Raw genomic sequence first — 27,362 nt, 5'->3', positions numbered from 1 at the left:
TGAGTGCATATTTTTGTACTTTTGTCCTTCCTAAACCTTCTCAGTAAATATCCAATTTTGAAAACTAGTTGAAATCAATTAGCTAATTGATAATGGAGATATGTGAAATTATTGATTGATAAAGATGGAAATATACTAGTTGGGGGGGCATCATAGCTGACAGTATTAGAAATCAAAATTCCCCCTGGTCATTCTGAGAACCTGAAGGCAGGTAAAAGCCATCCAATAGCCAAGAGAGGCCAATGGATAAAGAATGGAGGATGAATACAAAAATGATACCCACGCCTATAAAAATAGTGTTTTTAGAGCTAAACTTAAGAATGAACTGTGGCTAGCCAGGAATACTAAAGAAAACAAAGAGGTTTTTTTTATAAGCAGTATTGATAAAAACATAAAGATCAAAGGTTTCTTCTAGAACTCAATAACTGATAACATAAGGAAGGAAAAACTACTCAACTCTGTTTGATACCTGTGATTTCATTTGTGTGAAAAATTCCTGGTGAGGAACTACTTTAGCATATGCAGATTGCCACACATTCTGCAACTTGAACTTTTAGAGGGTTGACTGAAATGATGAAATATTAAGTGACTTGTCCATAGTCACAAAGCTTTTAAGTATCATAGGTGCAACTGGAACCTAGGTCTTCTTGACATTGCATATTATGTTCAATCTGCTTCACTACATGTAGTCTTTATTTTAGTTGCAATCTGTATTGAATTGGGACATTTCTACAGATTAAAACTTTTCAGGAAGCAAAATAAAATTATAGGCATTTGAGTCAAAGAAGTACAAAGAAGGGCAGCTAATGGAGAATGGGGCTATTAAGATACTCTCATATAAAGAGACACTTCATATGAATGAAGTAGTATTTATATGAATGGACTTCATGTGAAGTCGATTTCAATTCAATAATGTTTATTAATAGCTTACTGGATGCCAGGCACTGTGCTAATCACTGGGGATAAAAAGAAGAAAAAGGAAAATCCTTGCCCTCAAAGAGTTTATGATATAAAGGGGAAAGACAACACAGAAAAGAAATTGGAAGTGGGGGGTTGCTGTGGGGAAGGAGTTTCAGAATAATCATCCAGTTCACATCAAACAGAGCTAGAAATGGAAAGTGAAGAGTGAGGTGGAAAGTCCACTTCCCTGCCCTCTATAATTTAAAGCTTCATGAAGAACTCAGTGCTCCAGCTTTCAACTCTTCCATCACAAGGGAAGGGAGACTGAGGCAGTTGAGAAAGTGTTGAGTATCCAAGGTAGAGTGAAAAAGCATTATGAGGAACTTTCAGGTGGTCAGCTGATCCTGGAAGGGGCATTTTGTTCTTGGTTCATCTTAAGCAGACCTGAAGTCTAAATGTGATTCTTTCTCATCTCACTATAACAGCAAAACCTCCCCTAATATTTCCTTTTCCATTAAAATTAAGCTTCATAAGGAGGGCAAAGTTGTATGTTTCTTCTGTATTTAACACAACACTTAAAGTAGTAATTAGAAGCACTATTAAGTGCTTACTAAATGGGAATTGAATTAAATTCAAGTATTAATACCTACTAGAAAGTGTGAAAATTTATCAGAAAATAATGTGTGCAATTCATAGAATTATTAAAAATAAATGGCAGTAAGAAAACAGTGACATGAGAAAAAGGTGAAAACTGGAAGTCATGTTAGTGCAATTTGCTATTTTGTTATAATATATCCCAGGAGGATAGAAGTCTTGCTATAGGAATATAAAGGCACTAGCTGCTGCCAATAGCCTTCAGTTTCCTTTGAAGTTGAAGTCTACCTATAAAAAATAGAATAAAGAAAGGAACAGAGTGGGCCTCTAAGTTAGTGTCTCCAAAATAGTTCCTATATTATGGCTGAAGATCTGAAAGTTTTTACAGAATAGATAATTAGAAAGCCAGGTAAAATCTCTGTGGCAAAATGTGAGATTCTGTTGAGTCTGACTATGTAGGGGACTTTTCCTTCTTGTGTATATTAGTTTTCCTCTGTACCAAATGATTCTGCAGAAAATCTTGGGGTATAAGTTGCCCAAGGTCTTAAACATAGAACACATCAAAGGGCTGAGTGATGATGACTATCACAAAATCAGTAATAGCTTCATCTTTTTTTCTCTAACCTTCAAAGTCCTTCCCTGTTTTCTTGGTTTTGTCTTTGTTGGTGGAAACAATATCTTAGCACCATATTGGTTCAAATAGGCTATCCGTGAAGCCTTTGTCATTAAAACCAAATGTCTTGAAAGGAATATACATATTTGTATTAAAAATTCCAGGAATTAAATACTGCATTCAGTTATTATTTTTAAAAGACAGATTTTGAAGAAACGTTCAGACTATAATCAGACCAATATAACAATTAATTACATGATACTTAAATTTTAACAGTAAAACAACTAAGAGGTAGACTTTACAGAATATTACCACATTTGAGCTAAAATATGAAAAAATACCATCAAATGCAATCTCTGAGAAAGAATAGAAAAAGAAACCTAGAAAGCATTAAAGCAAAAAAAAAAAAGATTAAGAGATAAGAGTGAATGACAAATTGGACACAAATTTCCTCCATGCTATTTTAAGATAGCACAGAATGAGACACTGCATCATGGAATAAAAAGTCAACAGTCTTGAATGACTACTCAATTTGTTGTACTACAGGGCATATGTTGAGTTCCCATTAATAGAAAGTTCTGGCGGGAAATGGTTGAGTTCAGGGAAGAACAATAAAAATGATTAAAATAACAGACAGATCAACTTATGGGGAAATGCTGCAAATAATTTACTGATCTCAGATTGCAACTGTAACCTCTTTAAAAACACAATGAGCAAAATATGTTATTTACAAAATATATGATGGGATTTCATCTTGTAGATTTCTTCTCACATATGAGAAGAAATTCATTGTAAGGATCCAGTCTACAAGCACTTATGAAATCCTTGCAAATTGCCACATCCTGTGCTAAGGTCCAGAAATATAAAGGCAGAAAATAAAACATGCAAAAACAATCTTGACTGTCTAGTAGCTTGCATTCTAATGGGAGACACAGACATAACTAAGCACATACAGGTATATATGAGGTACGTGGAAGGTAATATGAGAGGGGAAGGCACTAGGAGTTAGAAAGATCAAGAATGCCCTACAAAGGGGGGAACTTGAACTGAGTCTTATTTGAAGTTAGGGGGACTAAGATATAGAGGAAGAGGGCAAAGCATTTTACATATGTAAGACATTGCCAAGGTATAAATAAAAGGAGATGGAGCACCATGTTTGAGAGACAGAGGAAGAGCAAGTAAGTTCAGTGAAGCTGTATCATAGTGTTTGAAAAGAAGTAAAGGGTAACAACTGGAAAAGTAAAAAGGGTCTGAAGTCATAGAGAAGTTTAAATATGAAACAGAGGAGTTTCAGCTTACCTCTTAACTATTTTTCTATTAATAAAGTGATTTGACAGTTTAATAATGGAACACATCCTGTTTTGTCTGTATTTCTCTGACCCACAGGATGATCAAATATATTTGTTTCTGCAAGCAGTCAAATAACTACTATCTTAATTTGTCTTGTTTGGCTGTATTTTGGTATGTAGAGGAAAAGATTATCAGGTTACAAAGCCTAAGTCAGAAACTCTCTCCCCTAAATTCCAAATGATGAAGAAAATCATCAAATGTTTAACAGGATGGGATGGGTATTTATATTCCAAAAAAGTATCATCAAAATAATGTGAAGTCTTGTAAGATGATGACTTTGAAAAGTACCATTCACTAAATTCCATTAAAATATCAACTTAAAAAGATTATTTTTTAAAACTTATAATTTTTTCACTTTTTCTGTATCTATGATTAAAACTGTCTCCCATGCATACCCATATTACAAATTAAAGAAAATAAATGAGATTGTGCTTTTTCCACAATAACTGGCACCATGTTAAAAAGTCATGTACTTTCAAGAATGCTGCCACATGATAATCTTTCACTGATTTTTTTTATTTCTTAAAACTACATGTAGAATAAAATAGATAACTTCCCACATTAATCAAATTATGTTGTATTTTATATTAAATTTAGCTAGAATGAAATTTCAAGATAGGATGTAAATTACTATAAATTACCCTCTACTAACTTACATCTGCAGCTAGCATTAGCACACAAGGATGGCAGAGCAGGTGAGTTGTGCATACAGCAGATATGTATTGTGGACAATAGCCATGAGGATATCTTCTAGTCTGTGGTTGCTAGAAGCCAACATATTTTTTTTTTAGGAAAAATAGGAAAAGTTAATGTTTGAGACCAGGCTCCTGATTGGGGAAAATACTGTGGTATTAGAGGGGACAGAGAAGAGAGAGAGAGCACCTCATTTAGCAAGGTAGCACATCTGTATAATTGAGATATTACTGGGGGGTCTTTCCCTAAATGTCACATGTTCCCCAAGCTTTGGGTGTTTTGTAAATAATACACATAATAGGATATTTTGAGGGGTATATATGTAGTTTGAGAAGGTGAAAAGAGGAGGAGAGGATAACCAATGGTAGAAGATGCTCTAGACTTAAGAGAAACCAGACCAAAATGCTTGAGAAGTTTGGTATCATGGGCCATGTTTGCAAACCACCCAAGATCTAGGGCATAAGGTAAAACAAATGGATGGTCAATGTTGATTCTGTGTTACAACTTCCTTACCTAAGGCATGTTAATATCAGAGTTCATTGGACTCTAAAAACTAAGTGAAAAAAGTAAGTATAAGCTAAAATACCCGATGAGCTGCATAGAAGATTCATAGAATGCAAGAGCTAAAAAAGGATATTTAGGAATGAGAAAGTGAAGGTCTCAAATGAGACTGACTCATCCAAAATCACATGAATAATTTGTTGAAAATCAGGATTTGAACCCCAGTCTCCCAATCTCCTCTCTAGTGCTTTTTATACTACACTCATATTCCTGATTTTTATACTTCCCCGGCTCCAACATTTGTACGGGCAGATATTTGTCAGAGGAATGTCTGATAAGACATGCCAATTTCCAAGTAGTTTATGTTAGATACTCCAAAATGTGTATAGAATAGAATAAAATCAGAGATCTGTAGATAATACAACCCCTTCCATATTTATAAGCAAGAGAATTGAGGCTAAGGGAGAATAACTGATATTCTGTGAATATGAAGTTAGAATACTTCACACTGGTAGAATAGGTATGACCAGCAATAGGTATACTGTGTTTTGAGGAATGCCACAAGGTGTGAAAATCAGAAATGTGAGTGTAGTGTAAAGAGTTATCAATTATAATTCTGAAATCTTTCTCACTTATTTTTTTCAGTTTTCTATTCCCACTTTCACTCCCTCCAAACAAATCCTCATTACTTTTCTTTCTAGTACTAATAACTTTCTAATAGGTCTTCAAAATGCTAATCTGTATCTCCTTCAATTAATTCTTCACATCACTGCAACATTATTCTTTCTGATAAATCAACCAAACTATGTCACTCTTCTGCTCAAAAAAAAAAAAAACTTCAGTGGTTTTCTAATACTTGACTAATAAAATTCATAATCCTTTCTCTGATACTCAGGGCTTTCCACAAACTCGATGCCACATTAACTGCCTGTATTTATCTCGTGTTACTCTCCTCAATCTATTATATATGTCAAGAAGTTGCACTTCTCTGTCAAGAGTATAAACCTTAAACATTTTCATCTCACTGTCTTTGTGACCATTGTTCCCAGTGCCTGGACTATTTTTTCCTCTCCATCTTCATTTACTGAATTCCTTCTCATCCCTTAAAGCCCAATTTAAATCCTAACTCCTTCATGAAGCCTTCCCTGATATCTCAAGTTGTCAACGACTGCCTTATTCTCTTTTGCACCCCTTTCAAAAGCATTTATTTTATAATACTGCTTATTTTGTTATGTGGTTCCCCTGCTCCTTTGATTCTCCTACAAGAGTTTAACCTTAATGAGAACAAAAGATGATGGCTTGTCTTAACTGTACTTTTTTAAGTCCCTGGAACCAAATCCTAGAAATAGTACTTTATGGATAAATGCTTGTTGAATTGAATAGAACATAAAATATCTCCCCAATTGGCCCAATAATTTACTATTGCTGAAATATAAATCATTATAGTCATTCTTTGGAGGTAAAACAAAGTTTTCCAAAATAACTAGAAAACAAAGAAATACTTCTGGAATTTAAAAACATTAGCAAAACTTTTAACTCTTGTCCCTGATGAGCAGAGGGAGACTGGGATAGAGTACCAAAGAAGAAATTTTGGAGCAAAACAAGGAGATTGCCTTTTTCCAGTATGAAATTATATACAAATAATAAGTATTTAATACATATATACACATATAACTTAATATTTAATATTGGACAGAATATCATTAGCATGGAATTGCTATTTATACCAAATAGGAGATCAAGTTTCCAAAGAATATGATTTGGCAGATGCTTTGTTAAGATGTCTTCAGAAAGCCTTGTTAAAATGTGTCATTCATAAAAATTTAATACACAATTATTCCAAACAAAATATTATATTTTCAGTCATTATTCACTATTTAAAAGCATTTTTTCATTAGAGATGGAGATAATATGTTAGATTAATAGCATCTATTTACACATACCTTGGGATTATGAATACAAAATGGTTTCTTTTTTGGTTTCCTGTTCCTCTGTCCCAACATGGTTCTTAGCAAATGCTTACTGATTGATTGATTTGGATTATTTAGGAAATATCTAAGTAGGGTGTGAGGTCAAAAGGAAATTCAGAGAAGAGAATTTTTTTTCTTTCCCCTTTTGGAAAGAACTAAGAGGAAAAGGAATAATCCTAGATTTAACTCCAGGCCATAAGGATAATTATTTTGACTTAAAATTGTGAATGGGAGCTAACACTAGGGAAGGGATAGGGAGGGAGGGAAATACTGCCTAAAAAGATTGAGAAAGGCCAGAGGACAAACAACCTTTTTTACATCATTTAAGGATTCAATCAAATTTCATACATGTTACATTCCTGAAAGACTCAGAGAAATTCACAGAGAGTCAAATAGGGCTACAAATATTGGTGACCTTTAGAAAAATATTCAGATGATGCAACAGAAATGATTATGTCTTTAGGAATATATATATGTAGAAAAATACCAAAATAATAGCTACAGATAACCCTTCTTTGTAGGGTTTTGAGGTTCTTAGTCAATCAAAAAGGATGTTTCAAATGTCTACTTAGTTACATAACAATAATAGTGTAATGGAAGGGGAGAAAGGAATGGAGTTCCCCACCACTGAGTTCAGGACCAGAGTGTGGTAGAGATGAAATGGAGCTAAAGGTGGAGAGAGAGGATAGTTTCTCCCCTCTCCTTCCTCAATAAACTCACACTAGCTGATTTCAGAGCTATTGACTACTTTTCTTCAGAGGCAGGGCTGAAGTAGACCCAGGACTAAATAGATTCTTCTTCCTTGGGAAGGAAATATAGTTCTACTCCCCAAAGCTTCTGGTCTCTCTGCCTGAATATTATGACCAGGCACTAAATCTACAGAAACAACTATTTATTTGAGGAACACACAAAGGGTAAAATAAGTGAGATTGAGGGATAAAGTATTGGGATAATGGGAAATAGGAAGTCCCTAGAACCTAACAATTGAACCCCTTCTCCCCAATCTTGCAAGGTTAGGCTATGCCTGCCTGACCCTCTGGGGTCAGCTGTGAGAGCTGCCTTGACTTCTAACTGTTCTAGTTATACTATGAAGTTCAAGAACTGCTTTGGATGGATGGAGAGGAAATCTTCCTGGGGTGGATAGCTTTATATCCAAAGTCCTATCCACTCCTGTTGTCTTCTACTGGATTCAGGGGGTCTGGATTCCCAAAAGGATGACCAGAGCTCACAGGTGCTTTCAGAGTCAACTGCTTGGATCTTCTCAGCTCTTCTCTGTTCTTTCTCTGGAATTCTCTATTCCTCTTGCCCTTCCCCTGCTTGTCTTGTTCCTCTGGCAGATTGAGTCTAAAGTTCCTCTCTTACAAATCTCCCTTTGGGGGGTTTGCAAATTTGTCAACTTGACAATTTGCATTGCTTTGAATGGATTACTTACCCTATGTTTATTACCGCTAATATTCTATCTGTCTATATGTTATCCCCTCTATTATCCTCCCCCCCAAAAAAAATCTCCTAATCATTACCTGTTCTTACTCTAATTTATTTTGGCTAATTCCTAAGCTAAGATCAGGGTTTCAGGAAAGTGTTTTGGGTTACATATTTTGGTTACAAAGATTTGATATCATGAAATAGCTTTGGTATTAGGAATAACAATACATCTGAACAGTATGTCACAATGTAGGCTAAGTCTCTGGTAACAATATCTAATAGAATTCCAACTAACGTGAAATTTTCCAACCACATGTCTTGTGGTTTTTTAAGTTTTCTAACTATTACAATTCATTTAATCCTATGATATTTTTATGTGTGTCTTTTAGGTTAGTATTTTCTTTCCCTATGTTTAGCTATCTAGTTTATCTGAACTTCCCTTTTCCACCTTGACTATCTCTGTCCCTACTTTAATAAGGGTTAAAAGTGTTAGTTCATTCCTACTCTGTTAGTCTGATAGTTTGTTAGTGCTCTAATATTACATTATTACATATGATTCATACATATTACATATATACATGAATTCTGCTTTGGAGTCAACCAGACAAAAAAGGTATTGTCTTTTCTGCTTGTTTGAGTCATGCAAGAACTTTATTTACAAAATATACCTTATTCATTATTTTGGACCTTGCTTACCTACAAAAAAGGTCCCTAAATCAGCCTGTTATTATGTTTATTTCCTAGATGTGTAGTGCTGCATGCATATACTTAAGTTCTTGCCAATTTCTCCTCTTCACCTGTTACCCAGTAACATTTTACACAGCTATTTCTGCATAACAACCCTATGCTGTAGGTAATGAAAGTGTCAACTCATTTTACAGATAATCAGATAACTAAGGAAAGCAGAGTAAATACATATTTAAAACTAATACAGTAATACCAGAGTAAGAATAATATTCCTCCATCCAGTTTTACTGCCCTCCTTACTTCTCCTTGAACAGGATACTCCATCTTCTTCATTTACAGAATTTCTCCCCCAAACCCAATTTAAATCATTACTCCTTCGTGAAGCTTTCCCGTTTCCTTAAGTTGGCAGTGATCTTACAAAATTCTCAGTTATGAACCTTTCTAATGCATTCATTTTATAATACTGCTTATTAACATGTGGTTCCCCTCCTCCTTTGATTCTCCTACTAGACTTTCACCTTAATGAGGACAAAGGATCAAGGATTATCTTAACTCTTTGCCTTTTCAAATCCCTAGCATCAAGGCCTTTTCTCTGTGTTTTTTTTTAATCACATTTAGAATGCTCTTCCTCTTTCTTTCCAACTACTGGCCTTCATAGCTTCCATTAAGCCCCAATTAATATCTTACCTTTTATAGGAAGCCTTTCCCAACTCCTCTTAGTTGCAGTACCTTCCCTCTGTTAATTATTTCCTATTTACCAGGTATAAAGATTGACTTGTATGTATTTGCTTTCTTGTTGTCTCATTAGATTGTGCCTCACGCTTCTCTTTGAAAGTAGGGATAGTCATCTGCCCCCTTTTTGTATTCTCTGTACTTAGTGCACTTCTTGGCCCATAGTTGGTACTTAATAAATGTTGAATGATTGATGGATTGATTTCACAACGTTATACTCATTTGTTTGCTCACAACCATATTAAACTAAGAAAATATTAGTAAATACAATCAGGACTAAAACTGTCCAAAAGGAGACTGGGTCCATTGTGAGAATTAGAGAGGGTAAAGGAATAGAAAGTTAAGTCTTATGGGGCAGAAAAAGGTGGAGAGAAAGGTGTGGATTATGTTTTTTTAAAAAGTCTGAAAGCTCTACAAAGCAGTATCTGGAGAAATTGATTTCCTTGCTACTCTAAAAAGATGTCAGCTATGATTATTATTATTCCTAAAGGTTACAATAATTCATTTCCTTCCTACATTTTCAAATTTTTCCCAACTGCGGTGATTTTCCATCCTTGATACTTTTCTCACTTGTCACCACCACACTTTTCCAGATAAAAGTGAGTTTACCCTGCTTACATTTCTTGTTGCTCTAGACCTATATTTAACACTTACTCACTCAGCCTAATCCACCCTGGGTAATAGAAGAAATCAAAAAAACTTTAGGGTTTTTATTTTAAAATATCAGGTTTTTCTTTTTTAATTTTTAAGGATCATTCACCCATGTATCCTTGTTGTAGGGCATAGGAGAATCTGAAAAGTTGTCAGCTAACAACCATGGCTAAAGTGCCAAATTAATTCTCTGTTATAAAATGCTTATATAAAACACGAAAGATAATAGGATGTGATGTGAAATACAAAAGTTCTAAGTAGTTTACTCCTTTTCTGAATTGTTTCTGTAATCTAGTTATAATGTCTTGTTTGAGGAACAACAAAGAACCCTGTGTAACTAAATTGAGGAGTATGTGAGGGTGAAGGTGTAAAACTTAAGAATATTGGAAAGTGGGGTAGACACTAGAGTATGAAGAGCTTTTAACAATAAACATTTGCTGCAAATTCCAATAACAACAGAAATTTAGAATTTCAGCTTCCTTTTGAGCTAGAAGTCCTCATTTTCCTGGTCAGCAGAACATTGCTCCTTACTCAGAAGTGTATAATAAAAATCCTGCCAAGATTTTTATGTGAACATCTTAACAGTGACTATTGAAACACAAAGACACCAAAGTATTTTTTCTATTTATTTTATTTCACAAATTGGACAAAATAAAAGTCAGAGGGCTTTTTGTACAGTACAGTATTTATACAGTAAGAGAAGGTCTCTTCACCTTTGTATTATGTCTCAACATGATACAACTCAATAGAGGTTTGATATGTGACTTCCATCCACCTGTCTTCCCTGGCTCTTATCACCCTACATCTAGAAGACAAAGTGAAATAGCTGATAATTGCTGACAAGGGTTTTTCCACAAATTTTCATTTTTAATAACATTATATTTTAATCTACTGGACTAATTGAATGAATTAATATTTAATTGCATTTACATGAATGAATGAATGAATGAAATAATTAAGTACTTTTTTTTCAATCCTGATACCAAGTTTTAGAGTATAAATATAGAAGGAAATAGTACCTACTTCAGGAGGCAACCAAAGTATATAGGGAAGTGATGGCCAGATTTGAGGATTTTACATAAATACAGTATTATAAAACATCTCTGAGTTCCATTAAAGGTCTTCAAAAAATTCTCCTTTTATGCCTTAACTTATTTTCATTCTATTAAAAAAATTTCAAGGGGCAGCTGGGTGGCTCAGTGGATTGGGAGCTAGGCTTAGAGACCGGAGGACCTAGGTTCAAATCTGGCCTCAGACACTTCCCAGCTGTGTGACCCTGGGCAAGTCACTTGACCCCATTATCTAGCCCTTACCACTCTTCTGCCTTGGAGCCAATACACAGTATTGATTCCAAGACAGAAGGTAAGGGTTTTAAAAAAAAATTCAAAGCCTCATGAAAAACTATTAAAAACTTCTGTCTACAACATTTTCTTGCTATTGATACTTAAACTTAATTACAGTTGTTTTTCAGAAGTTAAGTAAATAAGTATTTATTAATAACCTACTCTGTGCCAGGTACTACACTAACAAATGGGAATAAAATAAAGGTAAAAGATATTCTTGGCCCTCAGGGATTTGACAATCTAATATGAGAGACACTATGTAAACACATATATAAACAATCTACATAAAGGGGATAAATACGAAACAGTGAGCAAAGAGAAGGCACTTAAATTCAAAGACCAAAAGAGACCTCCTGCTAAAAGTGGAAATTCAGGAAGGCAGGAGGTGGAACTAAGGAGGGAAGAGGCTTAGGAGGCAGAGAGTGAAAATCTCTGGAGTAAGATTTGGAGGTTCTTGTTTGAAGAACACCAAAATCATGTAACTAGATTGACAAGTAAATGGCAGCAATGGTGTTAAGAGGTAAGAAGATTAGGAATTACAATCTCCAATAAATTATGAAGGGCTTTGAACAGCAGATAAACTATTTTTATTTTAATCTGGAGAACAGAGGGAGTCACTACAGTTTACTGAGTAAGTGATTTGATCTACTGGAGCTTTAGGAAAATTACTGACAGCTGAGAGGAGGAGGAATGGAGTGGAGAGAGGCTGGTGGCAAGCTGATCAATCAGCAGGGTACTGAAATAATCCAGGGATGAAGAGTTGAGAGCATGGGGTTACTATCAGAAAAAGGAATTCTTTTCAAGAGATGTTACAAAGGTGAAAGTGACAGGTCTTGGCAATAGGGTATACCTGAGGAATTGGAGAAAGTTAGGAGCTGAGGATGACACGTAGTTGTGAGCTTGGTTGAATAGGAGGAGGGTTATCTTCTACAGTAATAAGGAAAATAGGAGATAAGGAAAGGTTTAGGGGGAGGAGAATGAGTTCGGTTTTGGATATGTTAACTTTAAGATGACAAGAGGACATCCAATTCAACATGTCAAATAAGCAGTTTGGAGATAAAGGACTAGAAGTCAGTAGAGAAGTTAGTGCTATATAAGTAGATCTCAGAATCATTAGCCTAGAAATGATCATTGAATTTATGAAAACAGGTGAAATTACCAAGTGAAATAATATAAAAGGAAAAGAGAAGAAGGTTCAGGACAGATCCTGGACCTGTGGGACAGCTACAGTTTCAGAAGAAAATCAGACCAAATTGAAATGGAAAAGTTGCTCATCCCTAGACAAGAATAAAAGTACATCAAATAAATCTGATGGATATGGCATATCAGAATCATAAAAAAGTCAGGGCCCTTCTATCTACAATTAAATAAAGAGGTAAAAGAGCAGAGACAGAAATTAGCTAACTGGTAATAAAAAGTATCCCCTTCAATTCCCATTCCCCACCCCCACCACAGCAAGGAAAAAAATATTTTCTATTTTATTTGCTTATTTTAACAGATTGCCTGGAAATAAAACCCACATAATTAAAGTCAAGCTTTTAAAGTTTTTTTCTTTGGGGCAGAGCCAAGATAGCGACTTAGTAGCTGAAAAAGCTGAAACCACTCTGACAGTCTTTCCAAACTAATGTTTAAAAAGCACCTCAAAATGAAAGGAATCAAAAACCAACAACAAGCATGAGTTGGGGGGAGGTCTCCTGCTGGACACAACTTGAAAGGTAAAGAGAGATTATTGATTTTCATAGGTGAAGGGGGAACTGGAAACCAAACTGCACATAGAGGAGTGGTGGTTAACCATCCCCCCACCTAACATGCCAGGTTACACACCTGGGAACAGGCTAAATTAGTGATCCTGGGACAGAGACTGCACTAACAAAAATGTACCTCATACCCACCCCTTGTCCCATACCCTGGCACCAGGCTACAGTGAGGCCAAGAAGTCTATGGCACTATATATCAGTACTTAACGTATATGCAATAAATGTTAAAGCATCCAGATTTTTAAAGGAGAAACTAAAGGAGCTTATAGAGGAAATAGATAGTAAAACTGAGAAGTAGATAAATATAATCAACAAATAAATAAGAAAGAAGTAAGAGAAGTAAATGAAATGTTAGATAAGTTAGATTTCATAGATATCTGGAGAAAATGAATAGGGATAAAAATAGAATAGCAGCACATGGTAAATATATGAAAATTGATTATGTGCTAGGTCATAAAAACTTCACAATCACATGTAGAAAAGCAGAAATAATAAATGCAACTTTTTCAGAGCATAATGTTATAAAATTATAATCAATAATGGTTCATGAAGAGGCAAATTAAAAATTAATTGGAAATTAAATAATCAAATTCCTCAAAATGAATGGATCAAAGAACAAATCATAGAAATAATCACTGATTTCAGTGAAGAGAGTGTCAATGAGGAGACAACATATCAAAATGTATGGGATACAGCCAAAACAGTGTTCTGGGGAAATTTTATATCCTTTATTGCTTATAGCCATAGAATAGAGAAAAACCAGATTAATGAATTAGGCATGTAACTAAAAATAACCTAGAAAAAGAACAAATTAAAAATATCCAGTTAAAGACAAATTTGAAATCCTAAAAATGAAAGGAGAAATTAATAAAGTTGAAAGTAAAAGAACTATTATACTAATAAATAAGAATAGGGGCTGGTTCTATTAAAAAGCACACAAATAAAATGGATAGAATATTGTTCAATTTGATTTAAAAAAGAGAAAGATCAGAATCAAATTACCAGTATCAAAAATGAAAAGGGCAATTTCATCTCTAATGGAGAAAAAATTAAAGCAATTATTAGGAGCTATTTTGCACAATTATTTGACAATAAATCTTATAATCTAGGTGAAATGGATGAATATTTACAAAAACATAAATTGCCCAGATTATACAAAAGAGGAAATATAATATTTAACTAATCCCAGCTCAGAAAAAGAAATTAAACAAGCCATCAATGAAATCCCCAAGAAAAAATCCCAGGGACCAGATGGATTCATAAGTTAATTCTATCAAGCATTTAAGGAATAATTAATCCCATTACTGTACAAGTTATTTGGCAAAATAGGTCAAGAAAGAGTCCTACCAAATTGTTTTATGACACAAATATGGTGCTAATACCTAAGTCAGGAAGACCAAAAACAGAAAAAGAAAATTCTACATCAACTTCCTTAATGCACATTGAAGCAAAAATCTTAAATAAAATACTAACAAAGAGACCACAACAATATACCATAAGGATTATTCACTATGACCAGGTGGGATTTATATCAGGAATGCAAGGATGGTTTAATAATAGGAAAACCATCAGCACAATTGACCATATAAATAATCAAACTAACAAAAATCACATGATTATCTCAATAGATGCAGAAAAAGCCTTTGACAAAATATAGCACCCAGTCCTGATGAAAACACTAGAAAGCATAGGAGTAAAAGGGTCTTTCCTTAAAATAATAAATAGTATTGATTTAAAACCATCAGCAGGTATCATCTGCAAAGGAGAAAAGCTAGAACCTTCCCAATAAGATCAGGAGTGAAGTAAGGATGCCCATTATCACCACTCTTTTTTCAAAATATTGTACTAGAAATGCTAACTTTAGCAATTAAAGAAGAAAAAGAAATTCATGGAATTAAAGTAGCCAATAAGGAAATTTAACTCTCTTTTTAGAAGATATGATGATATTCTTGGAGTATCCTAAAAAAGTAAACTAAAAAACTAGTTTAAATAATTAACAACATTAGCAGATACAGGGTACAAAATATACCAACAAAATCATCTGCATTTCTATCTATTTTCAACAAAACTCAGTAGTAAGAGTTAGAGAATCTCAATTTAAAGTCACTCTCAACAGTATAAAATATTTGGGGATCTATTTGCCTCTGAGACAAACACAGGAATTGTATGAACACAATTATAAAACAATTTTCAGACTAATAATATTAGATCTAAAAAATTAGAAAAAAACATTAATTACTCAAGGGTTAGCCGAGATAATATAATGAAAATGGCAATCCTACCTATATTAAAAAACTATTACATACAACTAGAAAAATAATAACAAAATTCATCTTAAAGAATAAAATATCAAAAATATCAAGGGAACTAAATGAAAAAAAAAATTGAAGGATGATGGCCTAACCATACCAGATCTTAAACTGTGCTATAAAGCAGAAATCATCAAAATAATCTAGAACTAAGAAACAGAAGGGTGGATCACTGAACTAGATTAGGGGCAAATGATGACAGCAATCTTGTGTTTGATAAACCCAAAGATCCTAGTTTTCAGAATAAGAACTCAGTATTTCACAAAAACTGCTTGGAAAATTGGAAAACAGTTCAGCCAAAATTAGGTTTAGATCATTATCTCATACTCTGTACCAACATAAGATCAAAATGGGTCTATGACTTAAATATAAAAATGCTATTACAAGAAAATTAGGGGAATGTAGAAGAGTTTACCTTTAAGATCTTTGGAAAGGGGACTATTTTGTGACCAAGCAAGAGATGGAGAACATTATAAGATGTAAAATAAATAATTTTGATTATATTAAATTTAAAAAGTCTTGTACAAATAAAACCAATGCAACCAAGATTAGAAGGGAAGCAACAAACTGGGAAAAATTTTCTAAGCAATTTCTCTGATAAACAGCTCATTTCTCAAATATATGAAGAACTAAGTCAAATTTATAAGAATCCAAGTCATTCCCCAATTGATAAATGGTCAACAGATATGAATAGGCAAGTTTCAGATGAAAAAATCAAAACTATCAATAATCATATGAAAAAAATTTATAAATCCCTCCTAATTAGAGAAATGCAAATTAAAACAACTCTGAGATACCACCTCACACTAATCAGATTGGATAATATGATAATGAAGGAAAATAATGAATGTTGACATGAATGTGGCAAAAAAATAGAACACTAATACATGGTTGGTGGAGTTGTGAATTGATTGAACCATTCTGGAGGACAACTTGGAATTATGCCCAAAGGGCTATAAATGAATGAATGCCTTTCAATCCAGAAATACCATTACTAGGTCTATACCCCAAAGAGATAGAAAATTTTAAAAGGCAAAAAATTAAAATAAAAAATTCCCTTTTTTTATTCTGAACTTAAAAACTAGAAAATATTATTTCAATATCCAAAGAACAAGAGTTGCATAATGAGATACTTTGATGAGACATGAATACTTTACTGATTTGTTTTACATGATGATATATATATTTGTTTGAAGGAAATTTGGTTCAGAAGTAGACATATTAAGGGAAAAAAGTTGGAGGCATAATGTCAATTCCAGAATCAGTGTTAACATGTTTCTGTGTGTGTGTGTGTGTGTGTGTGTGTGTGTGTGTGTGTGTATGTGTGTGTGTGTGGGTGGGTATGTAAGATATAGTATGAGATGTAAGAAAATTATCAAGTTTAGGGTGTAGGGTAAAGGTTGTGAAGGTCTTTGGACACCATACAGAGGATTTTATATTTTATCCCATAAGTGATAAAAGGCCTATTTTGGAACAAAATACCCAGATGTGGTAGTTCCCAAATCTTACAGTTCTAAAAGTTTGAAAACAGAAAACAATTATATATACATATAAGAGAGAGAATATAGTGTAATGGTTTAGATGGGAAATCAACTTGAGATTTGGGAAGAAAGTATTCAAGTTCTTTCTTTGACACATATTACCTGCATGAGTATGGGCAACTAGTCATGTAATCTCTCATTGTCCCTTAACAGCTAACTTTCTGAGTTATAGAGGAGATACAAATCAGTCTTTCTCAGAAGGGTTTCCATGTTAGAAATTTCATATACTGATGAAATCACAAGTCTCCCTTATTGTAATGAATGAATAATGAAGAAGGGGAGGAGAGGAATGATAAAGTTAATGTAAATGTTTCAAATATATAAATTTGCACATAAAATTCTTAAACAATGAAACCTAAGCAGGCATATAAAGGGCAAACACATTTGATACAAGCCTTTTTTCCAATGACTTAAAGTCTGTATAAAATAAACTTTCATAAAGTACTATCTGAGAAAACAGTAGATTCTTCTGTTCTAAACAAGCTCCTAGATATATACTGTCCTGGGGCAAATGATTTCTCTTTTCGGGACTTCAACTCCTTTATCTCTAAATTATAATTATTAGAAGGGATTATATTTAAAATATGATAATCTAAGATAAACAGTTAAGCAAATTTTAGGTGAATTTTCTATCTAAGATTCTCTAATAAAACACTCACAATGCATCATTGATAATGGAAAGGTAATATTTTGCCCCCTACGTGCTAAATTACAAACAGGTGGATCACATTGTAATTTTGCCTCAGAGAGAGGAAAGCAGTGTGACCACATAGAGAACCTGTTCTAGGTGTTAAAAAGTCTTGGGTTCCAATCCCTCCTCTGAAACATAAAGACCATGTCATTTGAGGCAGTCACTGAATCCCCTAAGATCTTTGCTAACTTTGGTCACTCTAAAGACAATACATTGAAGGACATTTTCAGATCTGCATTGATAAAGAAAGTCTCCTTCCTTGAAGTTTCCCTAACCGAAAAAATCACAGTTTTGGATGAAGCAAATATGTACATAGCAAGCCCTGTATATGGTGTAAAAAAGCAATTGGTTTCACAAAAACATATGAAAGTCTTGTCTGAGAAAAAAAGGAGGTACAGGGGTTCTTAAGCACCCTGAACAAAATATGTTTTTTTTTTCTCATTTGCTATGGGGTTGGTGGAATTAAACTCTATTTCTGCACGAATTTTCAACACTCTCCAATAAAGATGTTAATTTAAAGGAGAGATTGAAATGGTTCTGAAAATATTTGGCTTTGTAGACTATTTTGCCCAGATGTAAAAATAGAGACTAAAATGTAAAATCGATTCTAATAGCAAACAGATCATTGCAACATCTCTGCCTAGGATATTAGGGGAAACCTGAATGTTTGATTTAGTGGCATTTCGGGAGTAGGTGGAACTAAAATCTCTCCAGTAACCTTGAAAATCTGTTTTTGCACTTCCTGAACAAATTAAGCACTTAAAATAAGGAGGCACATCACCCCCTCCCCCCATAACAACAACCACCTATGAACACAGGGATTAGCGTGAATGTTTAATTTTGGAGTCTGTCACTTCACTCTCAAATGCTGATCAAAGGAACAGGGAGAACAGTTGCAGACAGCTCTACCAGCCCCTTTAGAATCACAGCTAGAAGGTTCAGGCTAGGTCCAGACTTCCTTCTTCAGCGCCACTCTTGCAGGATCTTCTGGTGTCCAACTCTCTTGCCCACTCCCAAAGAAAAAGTTGTAGGAGTGCCTCCTAGTGACTCAGCTGAGAGTGCTGGGGGTGGGGAGAGGGAGGCGGGGAGGCGCCTTAAGCCCCGCCCCGCCCCGCCCCTGGCACTGGGAGATAAGGATGGACCTAGGGAGGCTCTTTGCCCAGTTCAGGCTGTAGTTGACCAGTTGAGTGGAGGATTGAGAAGAGTTGAGGAGGAGAAAGGACAGGCGGAGAAATATCTGTGCTGGGGTGTCTGGCTATGCATAAACTGAGAAATCCAGAAGGGAATCTAGGAGAGGGGAGTGGACAGGTCTTTGGAAACTGCTATTAACCAGCGCCAGCTTTTCAAGCTTTTATCTCAGTTGTAAGGCCGGGCACCCAGAACTGACCAGAGCAATGCCCCGAACCCCTTCCCACATCGAACCAATACTTCCCTCAGCAGCCCACAGACGAAAGCAAACCGAGGCAGCCAGCTACAGAGCATCAGCTATTCAGAAGCCCCACCTTACCATGCCTGCAAATTTCAAGGTACTTTCCAGAGGAAAAGCACTCAGAGGAGCGTTACAAAGTATAGATTCTCTTAGTATCTCTTCTAACACCGGAGAAATATTCACAGGATCTATTTATATGAATTTGGGGAGAAGGGGCAAGAAAGGAGATTGCTGAGGGCATTTCTCCCAAGACTGCTCCTTCCCTAACGGTACTTAAACATACCAGGTGCTCAAAATCTCTTTTCTTACTTCAAGCACTTTCTTTACCTGAGTTTCTAAAGGGAATGTCGACTAGAGAGAAGGATGATTAATTATCTGTTATAGACTTATATTTTGGATCATTTAGGGCCTCCAAACAAGAAAGTATATGTTAAAGACCCTTAACTATTCATATACCTTTACCTGAAAAGGCAAAACCTTTGAAAGAAGAGGAACACTGACAGATTCAGAAGGAAAGCAAGTGTTTTTCCTGCCTCTAATTTCTTTTGAGGCTGTATCTCTAATGTCTAATTCCACCTTGTTACAAGGTGCCTAGAGAAAACACTGCCTCCACTTTCCCATAGTATAGAACAGTGAAAGAAAAAAATATAGAGAAAAAAAGGAGACTGAGATGAGGGATTAGTATGAAGGAAATTACAGTGAAGCTTCTCCTAAGACATCTCTTTCTTCATCCTCTTCCCCCTCCACACACACAGGCACACACATGCAAGAAACCTGAGTCACAAATCTCCATAACAGATGGAGGAAAAAAAGTGACATGGGCCAATTGTAAGAGGTTGTGTGTGTGTGTGTGTGTGTGTGTGTGTGTGTGTGTGTGTGTGTGCAACAAAACAGAAGAAAGTAAGAAAGTAAGGTTTTAATTCTATGGATTCTGAAAAAAAAAGCTCTGTCCTCTACCTCTCCAGCACCCCACACATTATAGAAAGGGAAAAAAAGATAAAAAAAAAACAAGTTTTTGTCAAGATAACAGCACACTCATCATCATCTCAATGTAATTAGTAAAACTGTTCAGAAGAAAAGAGATCTAAGCAAAACCTTATTTGCTGTAAGACTGATATGAAATCTAAAAATACTGACTAGCACCTGAAAATCAAGCTCCTAGTACAAAGAAGGAGCTGGTGACTTCTGAAGAATTCCAGGAGGTTCCTGGGATCCTGCTTTCTAGGAGCTTTTCCCAGGCTGTCGGAAAATGCTTAAGGTTTCCCAACCCTCCTAGCAATTAAAGTTTGTAATTCTCAAAGGAGTGAGACGAATCCCAAATTGTTAAAGTAAGGGGACAAACTCCACTACTAATCAGGCCTTTAAGTACCTAGGAATTTTATTCCACTACTTACCCAAGTTCCTGAAACAAATACAAACAAAACTTGAAAAGAACTGAAGTGATCTTGATTTGTTTGTGAAATACTTATGCAGGAAGTCTATTGTCTTCCCATTAGAAAATATTTATTATTTCACAAACAATAGTCTATTAAAGGCTTTCTTTATTGGAATTTTAGTTAGGAGGAGAAAGCACATCTCTACCAAGGGTTAGGTGACTGGAAGGGGGAGAATGCCATAGAACACCATTAATGCATCACAGAATTACAGTCTCAGAAAATCTCCCCAGAACAGGAGGTTCTTCCCATTTTTTAAAGCATAATTTACTTTATGAGGTTTTACCATCAATAGTGAAATAATAATTTGGTGCTGCTGTGTTTACAAAGCTTCTCTTAGAGAAAATGCAGCATTTAGAGAGTATCATCTCCTTCATATCCAAACTCAGGATATACACTTTGTTCCCTGTGGGCTGTAGGATCCTTCAGTTTTTCTGGGGAACTTAGGAAAGGTAAGAGGGCAGATGAATGTTGTTATTGGGCAAACAGAGCCTTTGCAAAGAGTGAAACCTCCAAGACAATATTGTTATGTTTGTGTTTAACCTCATTAGATTTCCATCCCTTGTATTAGAAGGCATTGTTCCATGATATAAAATCCATGTGTTGCAATAAATTCAATAAGAATTGACTCCAGGAGTTCCTAGGTACAAGATATAAAACTTGGCAGCTCAAAATCCAGAAGCAGAAAGTTTAAGAGAAAGTAAAGTCAAGTGGAACCACGATTCTGCCAGTGGGAAAGGTAGGAGAAGAAAATCCCAGCTGCAGAACATCTGGGCTGGGGACATTTTAACAATGACAGCAACTTCCCCAAATCTAGCCCTTGCGAAATAAAGTCTCCAGAAATGATTCCCAATCCCTTGTCTCCAAGATCACCAGTGGTAGTCAAGAATACATAAATGTCTCACACACACACACACACACACACACACACACACACACACACACGCACGCACCTTTCTCCCAGACCCTAACCCGGCAAATAATGCTCAAAGATTTACTCACCAACTGCCAGACAGATAGGGAGCAGAAGTCTGAAGATCAGTCCACAGACCACTTCTGAGGCCATCGCTTCGGGGGCACTTCGGAAGGGAACCTGGGATCCAAGCGGCGGTGACAATAGTGAAAACGCAAAGCTAGGCTAAGTCACTGCCCTGAGGACAGTCCCATGACAATCTAGGTGGTCCTGCCCGAGACTGATCTCATTTGGTCAAACATTCTCTCTCTCTCTCTCTCTCTCTCTCTCTCTCTCTCTCTCTCTCTCTCTCTCTCTCTCTCTCTCTCTCTCTCCTCAGTAGCTTTTCTCTCTTTTTTTCTCTCTCTTTCAGTAGACTTTTTGCAGTAGACACCTCAGCAAACTCCCCACATCAAGGGAGTAGCCCATGAATTAATTTAACATCTCAGGTCAGTGTTTCTTCAAGGTGTCCTTTGGAGTCTGGGGTTGGATCCTGATGGGCTTTTTGGTTGCAGTGAGTATGCTAGGTTGTTATTTTTCTTTTGTTTTGTTGATTTCGGAGGGGGTGAGGTAGGGGGGGGTTCTGAAAAGCCAGTGCTTTCCTCTTTTCAGTCTTCTTGAAGTTAGTCACAAGAACAGGGCGTTTTTGATAGACAGATACCCTCGGAAGTCTCACGCTTTCCTTTCCTGCCCTTGCCTTCCTCCTCGGTCCTCACCCCACCCCCGAAGCAGGTTTCCTTGCCCCGCTGCCTAGAGTAGGTCCTGAGTCTCTGAAGCCGGAGAGCGGGGCTGCTCAGCTGCCTTCTAGAAATTCCTTGCTCCAGACCCGTCACGCCGGGGAGCTCCAGAGCGCACAGTAGACCTCAGTCGGAACGCCCCTTCAGCCTCCGGCCAAAAAGACCCAGATTCTGATAGCCAACGGAGCAAAACCATCCCCATGCACTATAGATTTTGCATTATTGGTTGATTTATTGGGTCGTTATTTTGAATCAGCCCTCCAAAGAGAGCTTATCTACATAGCTAACAACGTCTGGCTTTTGCTCGAGTTGTCCGCTTTCATTCCCTTAAAAAAAAAAGAAAAGAAAAAAAAAAGAAAAGAAAAGAAAAAGAGCAGTCCAAATTACCAGCCCACTGATTCCTGCTGGTCTTCTGTTTCTCCTGCTAATGCTGCTGCTGCAGCAGCAGCGGGCTGCCCCTCGAGTTAATGCAGGACTGCAATTGTATTCTTTCCCCCAACACTTCTTCACCTTGAATGAAACTTTCCAAGACCCTACTCTGTGATGGGCAGACTGACTAGCCAATCAGACCGTCTCGCCCAGAAAGCTCCGTGATTGGGGAGCTGAATCCTGGCGCTAGAAACCTAGGTAACTGATGGTGAGAGAATAAGAAAGCGTTCTTCACCTTTCTTCCCAGAGCAGACTGTGGAGCTGGCTCTATGAACTAGGGCTTCCTTGGGAAGTTATCTTGGTCGCTCCCCTGTCTCGAGCTCTCTGGCTTCTCGTCCTGACCAGGTCTTGTGTTCTCTCTATGGCTATAACAAATATTCTTTTTCCTCTTCCCACGCCCTCCTTATCATGCATCATGCCCAACTTTGCCCATCTGCCCAAGTTCAGGACCAACCAAGAACCTAAGAACCAGTCGATAATAGAGTATTCTGTTTAAAGAAAAATGATTTATGGTCAAGTCTCCACGATAATGAGAAAATCTTCCAGGACTTTACTGTGCAGCTACATGTCTCTCCTTTTCCATTCTTTCATGACTTTAAACTAAACAATCATTTGAATTTTGCAAAGAAAATGAATTATTTTTCCTTCATTAGACTTTATAGCTATCTAATCTTATAGCAGGTTTAATATATTTCACCACTTGGCTTGATGGGTGGAAATCCTTTATTTCAGAGGGTTTCTACTTGAAGACAAAGCAGTAAGTAGTGCAGGTATTGTTATTCTGCATGTGACTCTGGATAATGTTAGGATGTTTCCTAACCCTATGGTCTTCACAATATATCCTAAGCTATGATTGAGGGATGGATTCCATGGAGACTGAGCAACAATCTTCAACATCAACTTTGCAAAGTTGAATTGCAAAATTGATTTAAATGTCAATAATAGAATTATTTGTTAGACTTTTGTTTTTCTATTATATACTTTGAGCTTGTCTTTGATCAGTCAATGTAGAAAATAATCTTCAGCTCCTGGTATAGTTAAGGAGAACAAACACAATATTGTTGAGATCATTTCAATGAGTTATGGACTGTTAATAATAATTTTATTAATGACAATTACCCTTTGTTTTATTGGTTTTACTTTTTTAAACAAGGTCATTTTGAGGAGCACTTTGTAAACTTTAAGATCTATATAAATGTCAACTGTGGTAATGATTATTCAGCATGCATTTAGAGTCATTTGAACTGGATCCCATTGACCTAGAAGAACATGAATTCTTTGAAGACAAAGACTGCTTCATTTTGGGATCTGTATCTCTAGCACCTAGCAGTGTTTTGCATATAGTAGTCAGCAAATGTTTGCTAAATTGAATTACTTTAAAAGGCAGCTTCCTGGGATAGTGGAAATAGCACTGACTTTGGACTCAGGGAGCCTTGGTGTAGTCAACAACAACCATTTATCAAGCACCTACTATATGCCAGACATGGTGATAGGCACTGGAGGGACAAAGAAAGGCAAAATCCAGTGTCTGGTCTCAAGGAGCTTACATTCTAATTGGGGAGACATTGTCCGGACAGCTATGTACAAATGAGTAAATAGAGGATAAGTTATCAGCAAAAGGAAGTCACAAACATTAAGGGGGATCAGAACAGCTTCTAGCAGAAGATGATATTTTATCGAGGATTTGAAGCCAGGAAATTCAGAAGGCAGTGATTAGGAGAGAGACTGTTTCAGGCATGAGAGACAGCAAGTAAAAATGCCTGAAACTGGAAGATGGAGTATCTAATGCAAAGAAGAGCAAGGATGCCAGTGTTGCTGGAGAGCAGATTATTGCCATAGGGTGTTAAAAAGAGCAATAAGACTAGAATGGAAGGAAGAAAACAGGTTATGAAGAGTTTTAAAAGACAAAACATATTATATTTGGTGTTGGAGACAAAAGGGAACCACTGAGACTGGTCAAATGAGGGAGAGGGACATTGTCAAATTTGCTTTTCATAAAATCAGTTTGACAAGTGAATGGAAAATAGACAATACTGAGGAGAAATCTGAGGCAAATAGATCAGCTAGTGAGCTTTTGAAATAGTCCACTGATAAAATGATAAGGAACTTGTCCATGAGATTTTAATTTTGAGGACTACTACCTTTGTGCATCAGTAGAATTTAACCATAGATCCTGGATTACTTTTTATATACTGTGTTTCAACACTCAAAAGGGAATGTTGGAAGGTTTGATGGGACCTTTAAAATCACCCACTATAATTGAAGTTCTGTGAGAATCATATGGCTTTGATATTTGGAATCTATAATTAGTTTCTAGCTTCATATTGATCTATAGCTCATCCTTTCCTCCCAAGGAAATTTTACATTTTCTTATAGGCCAGTGATGGTGAATCTTTTAGAGGCCAAGTTCCAAAACTGCAACCCTCACACTGCATGAATTACAGGTGAATAGCCAACATAGTGTTACAGTTAAAATTTAGGAATATGGGCAGACTGAGGCAGGTAGAAATTAGTTTCTCCCTGCAAGGAGTATTATATTTTTTAGAGGTTTCTTAAAGGTTAAAGATTAAAGAAAATACAGAATAAGAAAAAACACGTGCCTAGGCCTAGGCCAGATAACCACACATCACAGAAGAGATGCATCTGCTTTAAAATGGAAGTCCAAAAAAGAGACCAAAAACCTTTGCCACCAGCTTAAATCCTTCCTCGATCTGGGCCCACCTCAGAATTCCCCTGAGATTACAAAGCATTTTGGGGAAGTGGAGCAAAGGCTTGTGGGGATTGTAGTCCTGTATTCGAGTCTATTTTTTACAATTCTCCATTTGATCATTTGCAAAAAAATTAATTTTTTTCCAAAGAATCATGAAAACATAATTAATTTAAAGATTACAATAATTTGAGGATAAGAGGAAAAAAAAAGAGAATAAAACCAATAATTGCTGGATGCATTGACAAAAAGCCAGTTAGGGGGCAGTCCCCTTTGGCATAAAAGTATACATACAAATAAATGTTCAATCAACTACACCCAAAGTTCAATTTTTGTGCAGCTGGCTGGTCTGGAGGCTTCTTCATGGTATCTTCTCCAACAGTTCAGTTCTGGATTCAGAGAGGTAGCATCTTCTTTAACTAAAATTCTTCTCAAAAGGAATTTAAACTTTGCAATTTAAATAATGATATTTTTACATTCCCCCCATTAAGAAGGTGATTGAAAAAAAAGGATCACTTAGGGATGCATGGCTGAGGTATGAGGTAATGAATCAATTGGTAAGAGATATGAAAAAGATATCAGAAAAATCCAAATAAAAAAATAAAAATGTCTGGATGAAAATATAGACTATCAAAGTCTTATGTGAAAAAATTCTAAGTAAAAAGAAAAATAAATCTATAACAGGTTCTTCTATCAGGGTCCAATCAAAATGATCTAAGCAATGATGCATTTACCCAGTCAATAGCCAGGACTACAGAAAGGTACCACACTATGAAAGGCAGAAAAGGGGACCAGATTATGAGCCAAGGTTTGGGGATACTCCTCTGTGAGTATCTTCAGAGTGAGTATGGACACAAGGAAAGCCTATATCTAACAATGTTAAACACAGTGACCTCGAGTCGTCACACTAGGTTCAAGACCTTTGTATTGGCCTAGAAGTGCATCAATTCATTCTGGATTGGCTATTCTTTGGCTCTGTGCAATGGCTCTTGTGTATATCTCTTGTCCTGGAATCAGACAGCATCATTAAGCAAAGTCCCATAATTTATTTAAATAATTAGTGGCATCATTTTTTATAGTCACAAGCTTTTTAGGGCATGCATTAGCAAATGTATTTTAAACTTGTAGTGCTGAAAAGTCAAAAAGTTAAAGAAAATCTTAATGCTGGTGACATGTGCTTCAAATATAAAAAGGAGAGAAAAAATAATAAAAAACAAATAGTATATTGCACATGCAAGAAAAATATAATAATAAAAGACCTTTAAAATTAAAAAAATATAGCTTATAATCATTGACACTCTGTGTCAGCTAAGAAAATATAAAATACAAGGCTTTCTCACCAAAAATGAGATCCATTTCCTCTTAATATCTGGCCATGACCACTGTGAGTAGAAGGCAAATGAATTGAACAAGGTTAACAATTTTTTCATTTTTAAAAATACAGTAATACAAATATGTAGTTATCAAAATCCCCAAAATTCTCAATAGCCCAATTAATTACAATAGCAAACAAACACACTTTCACATTTCACATAAGTTGCTGTATGGCATTTTTAAAACCTATGAATTGATGGACATTTGTCACAATTTTTACAAACATAGCAATCTTTCAACCTTGCTGAATAAAACATATTTTTTAAACAAAGTAAAACTCATCTTGAGTTAAGAAGATAATCAAGAAATCTATATATCATTCTGGTGCAAGTAAAATAGTGATCTGAAGAGTATAAATAAAGGGGTGCTCCTTTTGGAGGCTTTTAGGGATACAAATGCCCTGAGATTAACTGCCCAACATCCATTCACATATTTAGAAATGCGGGAAGGTTGGGGTTTATAAAATGTATTTCACTTCAGCTACTATTGGCCTTACCTCGTGGTAGGGGCAGGCAAAAATAACCAGATTGTTAAAAAAAGTTCC

At 35.8% G+C, this 27,362-nt stretch overlaps 1 protein-coding gene across 6 annotated transcripts in view; it reads right to left on the bottom strand.

The window, feature by feature from the left end:
• The window catches only part of PIEZO2 (piezo type mechanosensitive ion channel component 2), a 551,033-nt gene extending 528,135 nt beyond the window's left edge, over positions 1-22,898 (bottom strand). For 2 of the 6 annotated variants that reach the window (XM_056823643.1, XM_056823641.1), the window contains exon 1: positions 21,622-22,894. In XM_056823643.1, the coding sequence (XP_056679621.1) occupies positions 21,622-21,685 (64 nt within the window). In that variant the 5' untranslated portion in view covers positions 21,686-22,894. Of the gene's footprint in view, positions 1-21,621 lie in introns of all 6 variants that reach the window. The other 4 variants (XM_056823644.1, XM_056823640.1, XM_007487722.3 and 1 more) reach the window with 4 other exon arrangements.
• Positions 22,899-27,362: the final 4,464 nt, after the last annotated feature.

Source organism: Monodelphis domestica, chromosome 3 (genome assembly GCF_027887165.1).
Source record: "Monodelphis domestica isolate mMonDom1 chromosome 3, mMonDom1.pri, whole genome shotgun sequence".
In the NCBI taxonomy this organism is placed as follows: Eukaryota; Metazoa; Chordata; class Mammalia; order Didelphimorphia; family Didelphidae; genus Monodelphis; species Monodelphis domestica.
This window is presented reverse-complemented; position numbering and strand designations above follow the sequence as displayed.